At 56.7% G+C, this 13487-nt stretch overlaps 4 protein-coding genes across 4 annotated transcripts; 1 reads left to right on the forward strand and 3 right to left on the reverse strand.

The window, feature by feature from the left end:
- Positions 1-1395: 1395 nt before the first annotated feature.
- Positions 1396-2656, reverse strand: LTHEOB_732 (Carbonic anhydrase; the record flags this gene model as incomplete). The annotated part of the gene is made up of 2 exons (XM_035516673.1): positions 1396-2270; positions 2431-2656. 2 exons carry the CDS (start codon positions 2654-2656, stop codon positions 1396-1398), a joined length of 1101 nt encoding a protein of 366 aa, XP_035369491.1.
- A 1728-nt stretch (positions 2657-4384) lies between these two features.
- LTHEOB_733 (Autophagy-related protein atg28) lies at positions 4385-5818 on the forward strand (the record flags this gene model as incomplete). Its single annotated transcript, XM_035516684.1, has 1 exon — positions 4385-5818. One exon carries the CDS (start codon positions 4385-4387, stop codon positions 5816-5818), a length of 1434 nt encoding a protein of 477 aa, XP_035369492.1.
- Positions 5819-6416: 598 nt separating this feature from the next.
- Positions 6417-9876, reverse strand: LTHEOB_734 (Urea active transporter protein; the record flags this gene model as incomplete). The annotated part of the gene is made up of 10 exons (XM_035516695.1): positions 6417-6682; positions 6872-7284; positions 7459-7689; positions 7772-7938; positions 8060-8336; positions 8543-8778; positions 8844-8872; positions 8948-9184; positions 9287-9367; positions 9639-9876. The coding sequence occupies 10 exons, from the start codon at positions 9874-9876 to the stop codon at positions 6417-6419; spliced, it is 2175 nt and encodes a 724-aa protein (XP_035369493.1).
- A 1475-nt stretch (positions 9877-11351) lies between these two features.
- Positions 11352-13192, reverse strand: LTHEOB_735 (C6 transcription factor; the record flags this gene model as incomplete). Its single annotated transcript, XM_035516706.1, has 4 exons — positions 11352-12571; positions 12617-12953; positions 13002-13026; positions 13077-13192. The coding sequence occupies 4 exons, from the start codon at positions 13190-13192 to the stop codon at positions 11352-11354; spliced, it is 1698 nt and encodes a 565-aa protein (XP_035369494.1).
- Positions 13193-13487: the final 295 nt, after the last annotated feature.

Below are 13487 nucleotides of genomic sequence, written 5' to 3' on the forward strand. Positions count from 1 at the left end.
TTCTTGGAGTGAGGTCGCATCAAGAAGGTCAGGTTGTAGATGTGGCTGATTCCTTCAAGCCATCGATCACTTGAGCCTCCTCCTCTGCCGCTGCAGGCAAGCAAGACAACATCAACAAACGTCACACCCGCTCTCGCCGCTGTTCCAGGCGATGAGACATTTTTTTTTAAAAAAAAAAAAAAAGAATCACCCCCGCCTACCTGCCTCGTTGGTCCGGTCAGCACTACGGCTCTACCCGCATGTCGTACAAATACCACAGCCTCGGATCCCGTTTTTTTTCTTTTTCTCTTCCTTTCGCGTGGGAAGCGCACGCGCCTACTTTTTTTTCGGGATCGGAGTTGGGGCGCCTTTCCCCGCAGTAAGCAAAGAAATGCCAATGGTAGCACAGCAGCAAATCCGCGCTGCTTGCTTCGTTGTCTGTACCACCGCCGAGAAGAACCCTATTCGCACGTCTGCGCGGGAACTCCGGTGGCCCCTCCGACGCGAGAAAAGCGAAAGGGAAAGAATGGAGGGGAAAAGAAGGATGTCGAAAAGCAACGAGCGCTCCCTTAACCACTTACCGGCACTTCTAAACGACAAGGCTTTGCGGCAGGTACGCCTGAAAAATTGACGGCTACTAAAAATGGGCCCGTACTCGCCACCGGCGAGAGCGTGCGCGGGCGGTATTTGAAATGCTGTGAGACGTCTAGAGCCTCAGGCCAACTCGGCTGTATGCCTTTATTTGACGGGTGGCGTGAGCGGGGGGACGACATGTAACAGTCACGAGGGATTGCTATAGGCGGTTATTGGCAATGGAGAAAAAGAAAAAGAAAGATTCAGCGATAGCTAGAAAATTGGCTAAAAATTGATAATGCTGTCGTCTATGAATGGTATCCACAATTGCCGCCGCCGCATCCACACCGCCACCATGCTACGCCTCAACCCGGGAGAATACGGACCTCTCAATAATAGTCTCCCTCTATGGCCCCCACTCTTTATCTCTGAAAAGATCTTATTGCTTGGGGACTCTGAACAGGTTTTACGAAGGGAAAAACAAAATGATGAGAATGGAAACTGGAGAATAGCTGGCAGATAATAGAAGCAATCCAAAAAGAAGCCAGACAATGCAAGACGTCTATACTTGCGTGCTCTCCAAAAACAAATGCGGTAATATGCTAAACTCGATCGACCTCACCCAAGTCCAAGTCTCCCGCCTCCTAGTAGAGGAATTAAATCTCCAACGTCATCGTCCAGCGGCGACAATTGTAGCGCCGGTTTCGTCTTCGTCTGCTCCGCGCATCGTCCGGGCCGGCTTCTCTAGGAAAGTTACATCAAAGGAAAAGAGAACAGGAAAGCCCATATTTTTTTTAACGCTCCAGGCTTAAATCATTTTCCCTTCATAATTCGTATGACACGTCAGCCGATGATCTCGTGAATGGCAGAATCAACCTCCTGCAGCATAGCGCTCAGCGCGTACAACTGCTCCGCGTTCGACGCGACCTTCTGCTCCTCCCCCTCACCCGCAGCTGCCTCTGCAGTCGAGTTCGTTGCTGCTGCTGATGACTTACTGGTTTCGTGCTCTGCCATTGCGGTTTCTTCCGCAGCAGGCTCCTCCGCGGCGGCATCGTCTTCCGCGACAGCCTCCTCCGCGACAGCCTCCTCCGCAGCAGGCTCTTCCGCCGCAGCGATGTTGGCGAGCGTGCCCTGGTCGAGCAGGTTGGCCTGGCCGAGCGAGTTCTGGGTGAAGCGGCTGTTGAACTTGATGACGCGCTTGACCTTGTTGTACGTCGCAACATCGAGCGGCATGGGCTGCTGGGTGACGAAGAAGGTGACGTCCTCGGAGCACGGCGGCGTCGTCAAGCTACCGGTGTAGTTGAGCAGCGGCGTGGTCGTCAGGTGCTCGACGAGCGGCGCAAAGTCCAGCGCGGCCGTCTCGGTCACGGTGCCAGGCTCGACGACGTCGTCAATGTGGGCCGTGGCGGCCGAGAGCAGGTCGGTGCCCGTGGTGCCGTCGTCGCTCAGCTGGAAGAGGACTGCCAACACCACGATCTTGCCCGAGTCGTCGGCCGCCTCGTGCACCATGTGCATCTCGAGCGGGAAGTACTCATCGCCGATGCGGTGCTCCGACGGCGTGTGCAGGTGGAACTGCGCTAGGCTGAAGTCCTGCCCGCCCAGCGTCGTCGTGCCATTAACGACCGTCTCGAGTGTGGTGCCAAGGTTCTCAAACTCGGCGGCCTCAACGTTGGCGATGTCGATGGACGGGGCCTCGGTCGCCAAGGCTACGGTATCGTCTAGGGTTGCAATTGTTAGACAGGTTGTTGTTGGGAAATGATATCAGGATGTGGGTCATGTTCGGGGAGAAACGGATGGAGAAGGGTAATATCAAGAGTGGCGTGGGTGTGGAGAGGGTGGAGACCGGGGTGCATGCGGGGGGGCCTTGGAGATCCTTACCAATGTTGATAGGCGACTGGTTGGATCCAGTGTTGCACAACTCGTTGTCGGCTTCGATGTTGTGCCAGTTGAGAGGCCCGGTCAGGCCAGTGTAGCCAAAGTTGCTGACCTCGACTTCACCAGCAGCACGCTTGTTCAAGCGGCGAGGCATCAGCGAAGTGCCGTGCAGGCAACTTGCGCTGGCCGAGGAAAGCAACAGAGCAACAGAAAAGATGTTGGTAAGCATGTTGGCAGTCAACAAGGAAACGTCCCGGACGGTTGGTAGAAAGTGAACAAGAATGAAAGAGAGTAAAGTTCAACACCACCGAATGAGCGGAAGCCGGGGTCTTTTAAGGATTGGATGTTGTATTGAGGAGCTGCCAGAGCTGTACACACGTGGGCTTCGTAATGGGAGGCAAATTACAACCCGGGCTTATGTAGAGCACAAAAGGCCGATGATGAGCGAAAGGCCTCCACCTCTTCCTGGAGCATGGACGCGGGTCGGCGCCTTCATCTTGGTTTGACTGGGCGTGGCAGCTCTGGCACTTGGCAGAGGCGATGCCGCCGCGACGACTGTTGTGATCAAATGAGGCAGGGCAAGCGCCTGGTGACTGGATTATTGCAACCGTTCGGTCTGACTTGGCCCGTCAACACGGCTTGGCGCTGATGCGGGCTGAAGCAATGCGCGGCAGCCCCCTTGAAGTGACGGAGATCGGGTTTTCCGGCGGGCCAGTTTAAGTGGAGAGGTGACGTCCGTTCAGCGAGGACACAGACGTGGGATTAGCGGACGAGATATATCGAATATGACAGATTGACGGCCAGGAAGTCCGCAGTGATGGGATGCCGGGGCATTCCCGCGAAGCTCAGAGGCGTGAGCGCGCACAGCAGGCATCTATTCAGGCGCGCCGCAGTGGCCGCTGATTTGCCCGAGCACGCGAAGGGTTGCAATCTGAGATGAGCTGCCGGATAATACGTATTCCTCACACATGGCTGGGGCAGGCGGAGTTCTTGGCGATTACGGGAGGCAACAGGGCAGCATGGGGTGCGGCGCGTGAGTGCCAATGTGAGGATTGGGGTGCAGCCGTTGACAGCTTGGCGCAGCAGTCATCAGGCCACTCTGCGGCTAAAAAGCACCGTTCGGGAAATCCCGCCAGGGCCAGGACAGGAAAGCGGACGGGCGATGGCGGAGAGCGACGCGGGGTTTGGTCGGGTCGAGTTTCAGCCCCGGGAGGCATTGGAGACGTGTCGCGAGAAGCGTTCCCTAGTTGCAGCGGTGCGATTTCTCGCTCGTGCGCAGAAGGAGGCGTGTTTGAGGATGCGAAGAAATTGCCAGGCGGAGAGTCGAGGTCAAGCAACTGTCGCGCGCGCGCCTAAACTTGGCTCGCGTGGGGAGTCTGCACCACCCGCTTGGCGCCGTATGGACGGATTCGGGTTCGCAACGGCTTCCGGCGCGCTGGCTTCAGGGTCGAGTCGAGGGCGCGGGTCGTCAGGCGGGCTGTCGTCCGCAGCATTAATCGCAGGCACGGCAGGCGGAAAGTGAAGGCAGGGTCTGGGCCGTCGCGCGGTGCACGGTTGTGGGAACAAGCCTTTTTCTTGACTCGAAACTGAAGCGTGGAGCCGCCGTGGTGTTCGCCGTTGGGCTCGTCGCTGATTGGCTGCCGACTGCGCGGCAGTGTGTCACAGTCCCGAGCTTCAGAGCTCCAAGCTTCCCCAGGTCATCCGCCGCCATCATCGACGCCTCAGGCTCACATCCCAAGACAGCTGCCCGCGTGGCCAGCTCGGAGCTCTGCATCCACACCACCAGCCAGGTGAGTATTCATCTCTCCAGGCCCCACGCCCGCCCCGCCTCTGCCTCCAGCTGCGCCTAACAGCCATGTCTCTGTTTAGCTCCTGGACCGCCGCCGCGTCTACTATTCTCAGCAGTAAGCCGGCCTCCGAGCATGAGCTGCCGCTCTGGCACCAACCACCTACGAAAATGGCCACCTCTCCAACCCCGTCCGCAGCCTCGCCCCCACCTCCCGTCGTCCCGCCCGCGCCCATCACCGCGAGCATCCACGCCTCGACCGCCCGCCTGAGGCAGAACCGCGCCCTGCCCGACAACCTGGTGCTGCTACGCCGCCAGGAAAAGCAACTACACGACGACTTGCAGGACCTGCTCTACCAGCAGGATGAGGCCCTGCGCACTGCCACAAACACCGCCGCCGCCCCGGGCACGGACGGCGAAGCTGATCTCAGCGGCAGCGTCACCCCCACCGTGCGAAGCTTGGCCGAGAGCAGGAGGCTGTCGGCCGACCCGGGCAGACAGCCGCAGCAGCGCCCCTCCAATATTGGCGTGCGCGCCGTGAGGAAGTCGATCCGCTCCGCCATACGTCAGCTGGCGGCCATCAAGACCGAGGAGGGCCGGCTGCTCGACCACAACCGCGCGGGCAACGACGCCGTCGTGCGCAAGCTGGCCGGCTGGGCGGAACAGAAGCAAGGGTTGGAGGCGCACATCCGTGCCATCGAGCAGGGCGACGAGGGCGCCCAGACCGCGGCGCTGAGGGATGAGGCGCACGTCTTGGAGGGCGAGATACGCGAGCTGGAGGACAAGCTGCGCGCCTTGAAGGCCCGCCACCGCAGGCTGCTGTCGGACGTTTCCGAGATCGAGAACTCGGTGCAGTCCAAGCTGTCGTCATATAAGGCCTCCCTGTCCATCTTGGAGAACGACATCAGTGCGTTCCTGCGGACTTCCGCGGCGCGTGATCGCCAAGCCAGTGAGGCGCCTTTCTTCAAGATCCCGCCGAAACGCCGCACCTTGGACCTGGCAAGGGAGCACTGGGACCAGGAACAGGAAAATGTAGAGAAGCTGCGCAAGGAAACGGAAACGGAACGCGATGCTTTGGAGCAGGGGGCTGTCATGTGGAATGACGTCGTGCATAGAATCTCGAATTTTGAGAAGCATATCACAGAAGCGACCAGGCATCAGAGCAGCGATGAGGACCCAACAGCCGAGGCCAAGGATCTTGTCGCCCACCTGGACGAGACGATAAGCTACGTCGAGTCACAATTGGACCTCGCAGAGGAGAGGGGGTGGAAGCTGCTGGTAGCCTGCATCGGCGCCGAGCTCAGCGCGCTGCACGAGGGGCGCCGCATGTTGGAGGCCATGCTGCAAGCGGCAGGAGAAATTTCGCCAACGCTCGAACGCGAGAAGCTCCTCGGCGACGTCGAGATCGAGTTCCAGCCCAGCAGCTTAGCTAACAGCCAGAAGACCCTGCAGCAGAACGGCGGCGACTCGGGCGGGGTAACGGGCTCGAAACAAACCCCGGCCCTTCGGCAGCCCCGTCCCGACTATCACGGTACCGACGAGGACGAACCGGACCCAGAGCTGCTCATATCGCATCAGGATACGGATGATGAGCATCTTGGATGATGACGAAAGCTCATGACATTTAACGCAGCGATGATGCTGTCAGCATAGATCCTTAAGGGGGCTTCAGGATAGAGGCAGGCGCAGCCGGGGATAATCTTTCTAATCTGCTTCTGTTCAGCATTCTCAGCTGATTTATTGTTACTACGAATCATGAATCTCGCTATTCTCATCACCTCATTCGCCATCCCGTCGGGATACCCCCGTGCCTCTCGCTTCGTTGCGCGTCAAACCGTTCGTTACGAGTCAACAAAAGCCCGAGAAAATCGACGACGCCACGTGCCTGGGCGCCGGGCCTCAAACGTCCCGCCTAAGCCACGACATCCCTGACTCTCCTCTCTATTGGAACCCTTCAACACCTACAGCCACCAGATTCAGATAGACAGACCCCTAAAATTAACCTTCCGCTAAAGCCTCAAGGCCGCCAAGGCGCAACTCACGAATCGTAATCGCCTCACCCCCCTTACACTGCACAAACACCAAGACCCTTCTATCTACCTACCTTCCCTTCGTATACCCGCGCCCCTTTTGAACTCGGATATAATGTGAAAATTCTCCGCGCCACCACCACCACACCACCGCGTACACGCAAGAGTCTCGATCACCCCATCTTCTCAGCAGTCTTGGCATCCGACTCAGCAACGCCGCTGCTGCGGCTCTCGTGACCACTGTTGCCGTCCTCGCGTCGTAAAACAACAACTCCTTCAATAGGACCCTGCTTGGCGCTGCGGCCCATCGCGTAGCGGAAGAAGCGGGCGATGGAGGCGCGGCCCTCCCAGATGGGGTAGCAGGTGATGGCGATGGCGGCGAAGAAGCCCCAGAGGAAGACGACGACGATCCAGCCGCGGAAGAAGGGCTTGGAGAAGACTGTGTTTGTGCTGTTAGTGGCGAGTCATTGAGTGGGCTGCGCGAGTGGTGGCTATGGGCGAAGCTTGGATGTCGCTTTGAAGGGGGGAGGGAAATAAAAGAGGGAGACAAAAAATCGAAAGGAGTGTGGGAGGTGTGGATGGAAAGGGAAATTGAGGACTGATATATTAGTAGTGCAGCACCACTCACCGTAGTTAGACCCGTACATGGGAATCGGCCAGAGGATGCAGAGGCACAGGCAGAGCACGACGCAGCAGATGGCCGCCTTCTTGCGCGCTACGAGCAGCCGCGCGTTCACCTCCTCGTCGTGTCGGCGTTCATTGTCTTCTTCTTCTTCCTCTTCGTTGTCGTTGTTGTTGTCGTCTGCTTTCTTCTCTGCTCCGTTCTTGGCGACGACGACTACTTGCGGGGTCGCAGCTGCAGTAATTTCGTCGTCGTTGTCGCCGTGCTGCTGCTGCTGCTGCTGTCGTCGACTCTGAGACTGCAGCTCCTCGAGCGTGCCGACGTCCGACTTGATCTGCTTGAAGACCTCCCAGTCGAAGTTGGCCGGCTTGATGTACGTGATCAGCGGCGTCAAGACCATGGGGCCGCATATGGACATCCTAAAAGGCAAAGGCGGCTTTTCGTCAGCACTAGGTTCGAGAGAACGTAGGAATTGCAAAGTTGACACCCCTTGCCATCCTCCTGCAGCCTTGAGTCGACTCTGGCAATCACTATCGCCTTTTTCTCCCACTTCTCTACTATCCCCCCTTTCTGATCGTGCAAGAGACACTTACATATTCCCCGCCACCAGCGGCAGCGGCTGGCTCGTCGTGTCGATGGTCACGGCGCCGTAGTGCGTGTAGGCGGTGCAGAACCAGGCCACGGCGGCGGCGACGGTCGAGCAGAGCGGCGCGATGATGACGGCGGCCAGGCTCTGCTTGCGCCACATGATGGTGCAGGCCATGGGCACGATGGCTGAGTCGACGAAGATGCCGATCGACGTGATGAGGTAGTTGACGCTGAAGCTGTTTTGTGTTTTCTGTCTATTAGCGAGAGGGAGATAGAAAAGAAATGGATTGAGATAGTAGGGGACGGCTTTTCTCTTACCCAGCGTGGTTAAAGGCGACACTGATGGCAGCGACGACGACGCCGAATATGATAACGATGGTGTGGGAGACACGGACGAGTTGCGCGGAGGTGGCGTTCGGGTTGATGTAGGCTTTGTAGATGTCGTAGGTGCCGAGAGCGGCGGTGGCGACGGTTTCGGAGGACATCTGTGGGTGATATGTTAGTTTTTCTTCTTCTTTATTTGGCTTTCCTTGTTGTCTGGCCCCCTGGGGTAGAATTCAAGAATCATTCCCTTCCCCATTTCTACATCAAAAGATAGTCACTCACCGCGCTCGTCACGGCCATAAATCCCATCAGCAGCACAGCAATCACGCCTCCCTTTCCCATGACGGCATACGCAGCGTACGGCATCGCCATGCCCGCGGACACCTCCTCCGTCGTCATGCGGGCGGGGTAAGTAGGGAAGATTGGTAGGTGTTCAGTAGCAACGGCGGCGAGGCCGAAAGTTGACGCCAGTACGAACGGGATCGTGAACCAGCAGAGGCCGCCGAGCATGTAGCCAGGGTAGGTCGCGGAGGGATCAGCGGCGATGGCTTTTTGGAAGCTGGATTTTTGTCGTCAGCTTCATATCTGCCTTTCGGAATGGTAGCTGAGTTGCGGATGTTTTCTGCTGTAGTTGGAATCCTCGCCCTACATGGACATGTGCAGATAAAATCATGACATGCACATGTGATTTCAACTCCCATCATCCACAATGGAAAGTCGCAAATGTTGTAACGGCTCGGGTAAAAAGACACAGATAACACTTACAGCTGTGAATCAACGCAACTCGCAAACGACGCGCCCATGAAGATCAATCCGATGTATCCACCGCCAGGGCTTTTCATGGTCAGATACGACCCTTCCATGTTTCCGTCGACCGGATGCAGCGCCGCCGCCTCACGCAGCAGCTCCCACATGCGGTCCGGCGAGCCAATGGCGGAGGAGGTCGTGTAAACCATAAACAGTGTCGTGAGCATCACGATATAGATGATGACAGTGTGTGCCTATGTCGCCGAAAGAGTCAGCCCTTCTGACAGCCGGCTTTACCGCTTAGCAGGACATCACTCACCCAGTCTGTAAGAAACGTCGCTTTGATACCTATCCATTCATGATTCGATAATTAGTTTCCGTAACAGTTGATAGAGATAAAAGCAGGAAAAGCTTGCAACGAACCGCCAAACAGCGTGTAGATCAATACTCCTATCGGGAACAGGAAGCAAGCGGCATCGCGGTTCATGCCGGTCATGGACGAGTACAGCGTGCTGCCGCCGACGAGCAAGTTGACGGTGGTGAATATCTGGAAGATCAAGCTGTAGCACATGAGCGTGATGTGGCCTGGGGGCCCGTAACGCTTCTTGACAACCTCGAGGAAGGTATGGGCGCGGGGAGCTTTGCGTTTGAGTTCAATGGCTATAGGAGACATCTCTTCATGTGAGCATGTATGTTTCCTGAATAATTAAGGAATGGGATGGGAGGCTTTGCTTTGCCGCCATAGCAGGAGAGCGGACTTACCAGCCAGAGCGAACATGAAGATCTGAAATGTAGCGCCGCACGCGTACCAAAAGGGACCACTAACGCCGTATAAATAGCCATCTAAGAATTGTTGTGGTTAGTCTTTTTCCTAGCTCAACTTGCGTTTTTACGTTGTTGGTCTTTTTTTTTTTATTGCTTTCGATCCGCTGTGTCCATCCATATTTCACGGCAACCATCATATTCTCCAAAGGTCACCGCATTCCCGCCTATCCAGCATCTCTTCTTTCTCCCTATCCCACCATCCATCCCAAATATATCTCTCCCCATTCCCTCCCTCACGACCTCTCCATCCCCGCCACCAACCACCCCCCAAAAAAAATAATAAACTCACCAGTCGTACTACTCAACAGCGTCGCAGCGATGGTCCACGAGCTGACGACGGCGGTGGCGACCAGGCCCGTCTTGACCGAGTGCTTGGCCGTCATGTACATCTCGGACGTCTGCACCTCGGCCATGTAGCGCGACAGGCCCCACGACAGCAGCGACATGCCGATGGCGAAGGCGGCGCCCAGCCCGACGACCAGCGCGTACCCGACGCCCGGCGAGAAGAAGGGCGGGGTGCTGCTCATGGCTTTTTTTTTCTTGTTCTTGTTTTATTTTGGGAGGTGGGAAATGGGGGGTGGCGAGCGTAGGTAGGTCGTGGTGTGGATGTGCGTTGGTTGATTGATGCTATGCCGGGGTGGTTGAATGTCGTGCAGGCTAGCTCATGCGGAGGGTCTGAAAGAGGGGGATGGAGGGGAAATCATGGACGGTAGGTGGGCGGTAGTGAGATGGGAGAAGGGGAAATAGGTGGCGGACGTGAGCTCAAGGTTTATCGTCCCTCAATTGCAATTGGTGGCGAAGGAGACGGCGGAGACATATGATGATGACAGCATGCGCACATGTATGCAGGTTAAATACATGCCGATCGATTTCTGGAAATCCATGGATAGCTTCAGGAAAAAAAGAGGAGACCTCACCTGTCTCGACCGCCCATTTCTGTCGCGGTTATCGATACCATGCAGATCTACCAAAACGAGATTCCTATTCGCGGAGGAGAAAGACCCATTACGGCCAGAGTTTCTTCCTCATTCCCTCGTGATAAAACCATCAAGCAGCAGGCAACGAGCGTCAAGAGCGTCAAAAGATATGCTGTCTGGCCACCCACTGTGTTGCGAGATAAGCGAGTAAGAGCGCTCATGGGACATCCAGCAAGGTATGATACGCTTTGAGTTTAGCTTTCCGTGGGAAGATGCTGATCCCTGCTTGCCCGCACACGGCGTGGTTGAGCATCTCATGGGGCAAAAAGAGAGCGGAGTAACCTACCGACGTTATCGGGACAGGAACGCGATCAGCAATGCTGGCAAGACAGGGGTGTTGAGATCATCTTATTCGGGAGTGTTATAGTGGACCAAACTCGCAAGATGGTGGAGAAGCCGCTGATCCACGATGGCAGCAACCAGCCAAATATCTGGTGGTTGGAACGTCTTCAACACGGCTCGAGATAACTGATCGCAGTCGAGTAAGTCCGATTAACCTCGATTGGCGCGGAGCTTATGCCCAAGGAGCGCGGCAGATGAGCAGTGTGGTTTCAGCAAGCTACTCGGTCAAGAGTGGGATCGTCCCCGCTATCAAGCTTGATAAGGATCGGTTGCATCTGATATCGCAGCCGGACGGCAGAGAAGGCCCAATTATCGACCGCGTTCTGCCAGGCCGTGTGTCAGTCAGCCATATCAACCATGCGAAAGTCATTCGCTTCGACTCGTGTGGAGAGGTTTCGCGGGTCAAGGGAAGAAGAGAGAAACAACAAGTAGTCCGATTTTCGGAATTCCTCGGCAAACAATCATCAGACCACCGCCCCCCAATCATCAGAAACCTCGTTCTACTATGACAGAAACGACAGTAACAGCCCAAGTGTACGCCCGGGTGCTCAGTTCGGAGCACGGTATCACCCCATTTCCAACCCAAAACTTGACTCCCGAAAGTCATGAATAAGTCTTGATCCTCTGCCAAACGCCATTTATGCAAATTTGCTCAAATTATGTTGGCCGGCCTGATAAGCATCTCAAGTCAATGCCAGGCGCCACCGTCGGCGAGCGAGGACATCGACCCAATCAACTCGCCGCTGGCCGTTGCCAGGTGTGGTGTTGCCGGCACGTAGCCGCCACAGCTCATCCAGGACGGTGAGGGCGACTTCGACGTTGTGGAAGTGGCGGTAGTTGATTATATCCACCATGCGCTGGCGGATGATGCGTATCTGATCTGCTTGATTCGTCTCTCCGCCGGCCATGAATAATGGAAATAGAAGTGTCGTCTCCGGCAAGCATCTGACGGGCATCTTCTCCACTGCTTCAACAATCCCTTGAACTGGTGCGGCCAATTTGCGATCTAGGGCCGGTGTGAGGTCCGGAAGGTGACGGCGCAAGACTCGGTAGAGGTGGATCAGGGCGGCGTTGCGGTAAGTCTCGGCCATAGCCTTCAGGTGAATGTCCTGGCAATCCGGTGGTGTCCATTCTTGGAGTTCGCTCTCCAGGCGTTGTGCTCTACTTGAGAAATCCGACCTGACTTGTGACTGTCCATTGGTTTCGGGTAGTGGAATGTCTGAGCGGGGGACATGCTGGATCTCTGGGTCGTCGAGTATCTTTGCTTCGTCCTCTCCAATCACCGTCGGTGACGTCCCCGTCGTGGTGGATGATGCCGGAGAGGGAGACTGGGTAGCTTCCTTGGCAAAAGCTGCGGTAGCCTCGGCCATATCAGCGTTGAGAACACTGATCTCGGAGATCAGATAGATTATCCTAGATGCCAGGCCAAAATAAGAGTCGGCGACCTCTTCGTCGGCTGATTGCCAATAGTAGCCCGAGATCAGCGGTCGTGTATTCATGGTGACGGTATGCAGGGCATCATGGTAGGCGAAATTGCGCTTCAGCCACCGTCCCTCGAAGGTGTTGAAGAACTGTGCCAGCTGGTCGGCACTGAGTTGGCCGTCTTCGTACATGGTGCCCGAGGTGGCGCGAATGATCTGGGAGGCTCCGACCAAGTGGTTATACCACTTGCTCGTATCGCCGAGGATGGATTCCATGGAGCACAGAACTAGGCAACAGGATAGGTCGAGCTCGGGATCCCGGTCTGTAGAAGAAAGGGAGGCGGCTAGAGAACTCAAGGCATTGCTCCGGCTCTGCAATGCGAGAACTTCGTAAGACTTGTCTCTCAAGGACAAGTGGGAAGAAGAATGAGCGATGATGGCATTGAGCAACATCGGAGACTCGGTGGCCATGGGAAGGAAGACTGGGTCGTTAGCGGGTGCAGCGAGTTTGGGGGAATCAGACTCACCAGAAGCAAAACAATTATTCTCAAGCGTACTAGTTAGAAGGGTTGAAAGGGTCTGAAGGTAATAGCGGAGGAGCAGTCTGCGGCTAGTTGCGGCAGTGCTATCGCCTGCGGTTCCGGGCCAGCTCGCCACGGGATCCAAAGAGAGGACTGGAGCGGTCCAGGTAGAGGAGGGAACAGCAAGCACAGTGGACGAAGAGGTCGCAAGAACGGTGGTGTCGGCCTCAGGGAGAGGGCCATTCACGGAGCCATCTCCGGGAGCAGACTTGCCCACGACTGCTTGGCGGGGCTCCTCGCGAATGCATTCAAAGTTCAGACGGCGGCAGTGGTCACAGACAGGCTGGGGAGGTGGTCAGTAACGGACGGCGTGCGGGTCTCGCAAGCTTACGTATTCATTGGTGCATTTCTTCTTGCTGCAGAGACCATGTCAGAAAGTGGTAGACTACAGAGACGGTTAACGCACCGACGACGGCAAGTCACGCAACCGGTGCGTTCTCTGGTGGTGCCAGTCCGCTTGCGAATACGGCGCTTCTGGGTCTGGGAATCGGACTGGTCGGTGGGGAGAGCTTGGTCGGACATGCTTGCTACATCGTTCAACGCGGGGTTTCTCGGGATTGGCAACAGTGCGGGGGTCCCCAGGCGGCCCGCAGCGGTATCCGCAGCGTGTCTGAGGGGTGGGGAGAGGCCGTGGGCAGTGCTCGCAGGGCCGGGCGAGGATAAAGGGCGTCAACGGCGGAGGGAGGGTTGAGCAGAGGCCGCAGGCGGCGCAGAAAGCTTCGTTTGAGCCATCAGCCCGGATGCACGTGACGCGGCTCCTTTCGGCTAGTCGTCCTATCGCGCCTCCTATCTCCACGCGGATCCGCAATCCGTATCC

This window comes from Lasiodiplodia theobromae, assembly GCF_012971845.1.
Source record: "Lasiodiplodia theobromae strain AM2As chromosome Unknown scaffold_2, whole genome shotgun sequence".
Taxonomy (NCBI): Eukaryota; Fungi; Ascomycota; class Dothideomycetes; order Botryosphaeriales; family Botryosphaeriaceae; genus Lasiodiplodia; species Lasiodiplodia theobromae.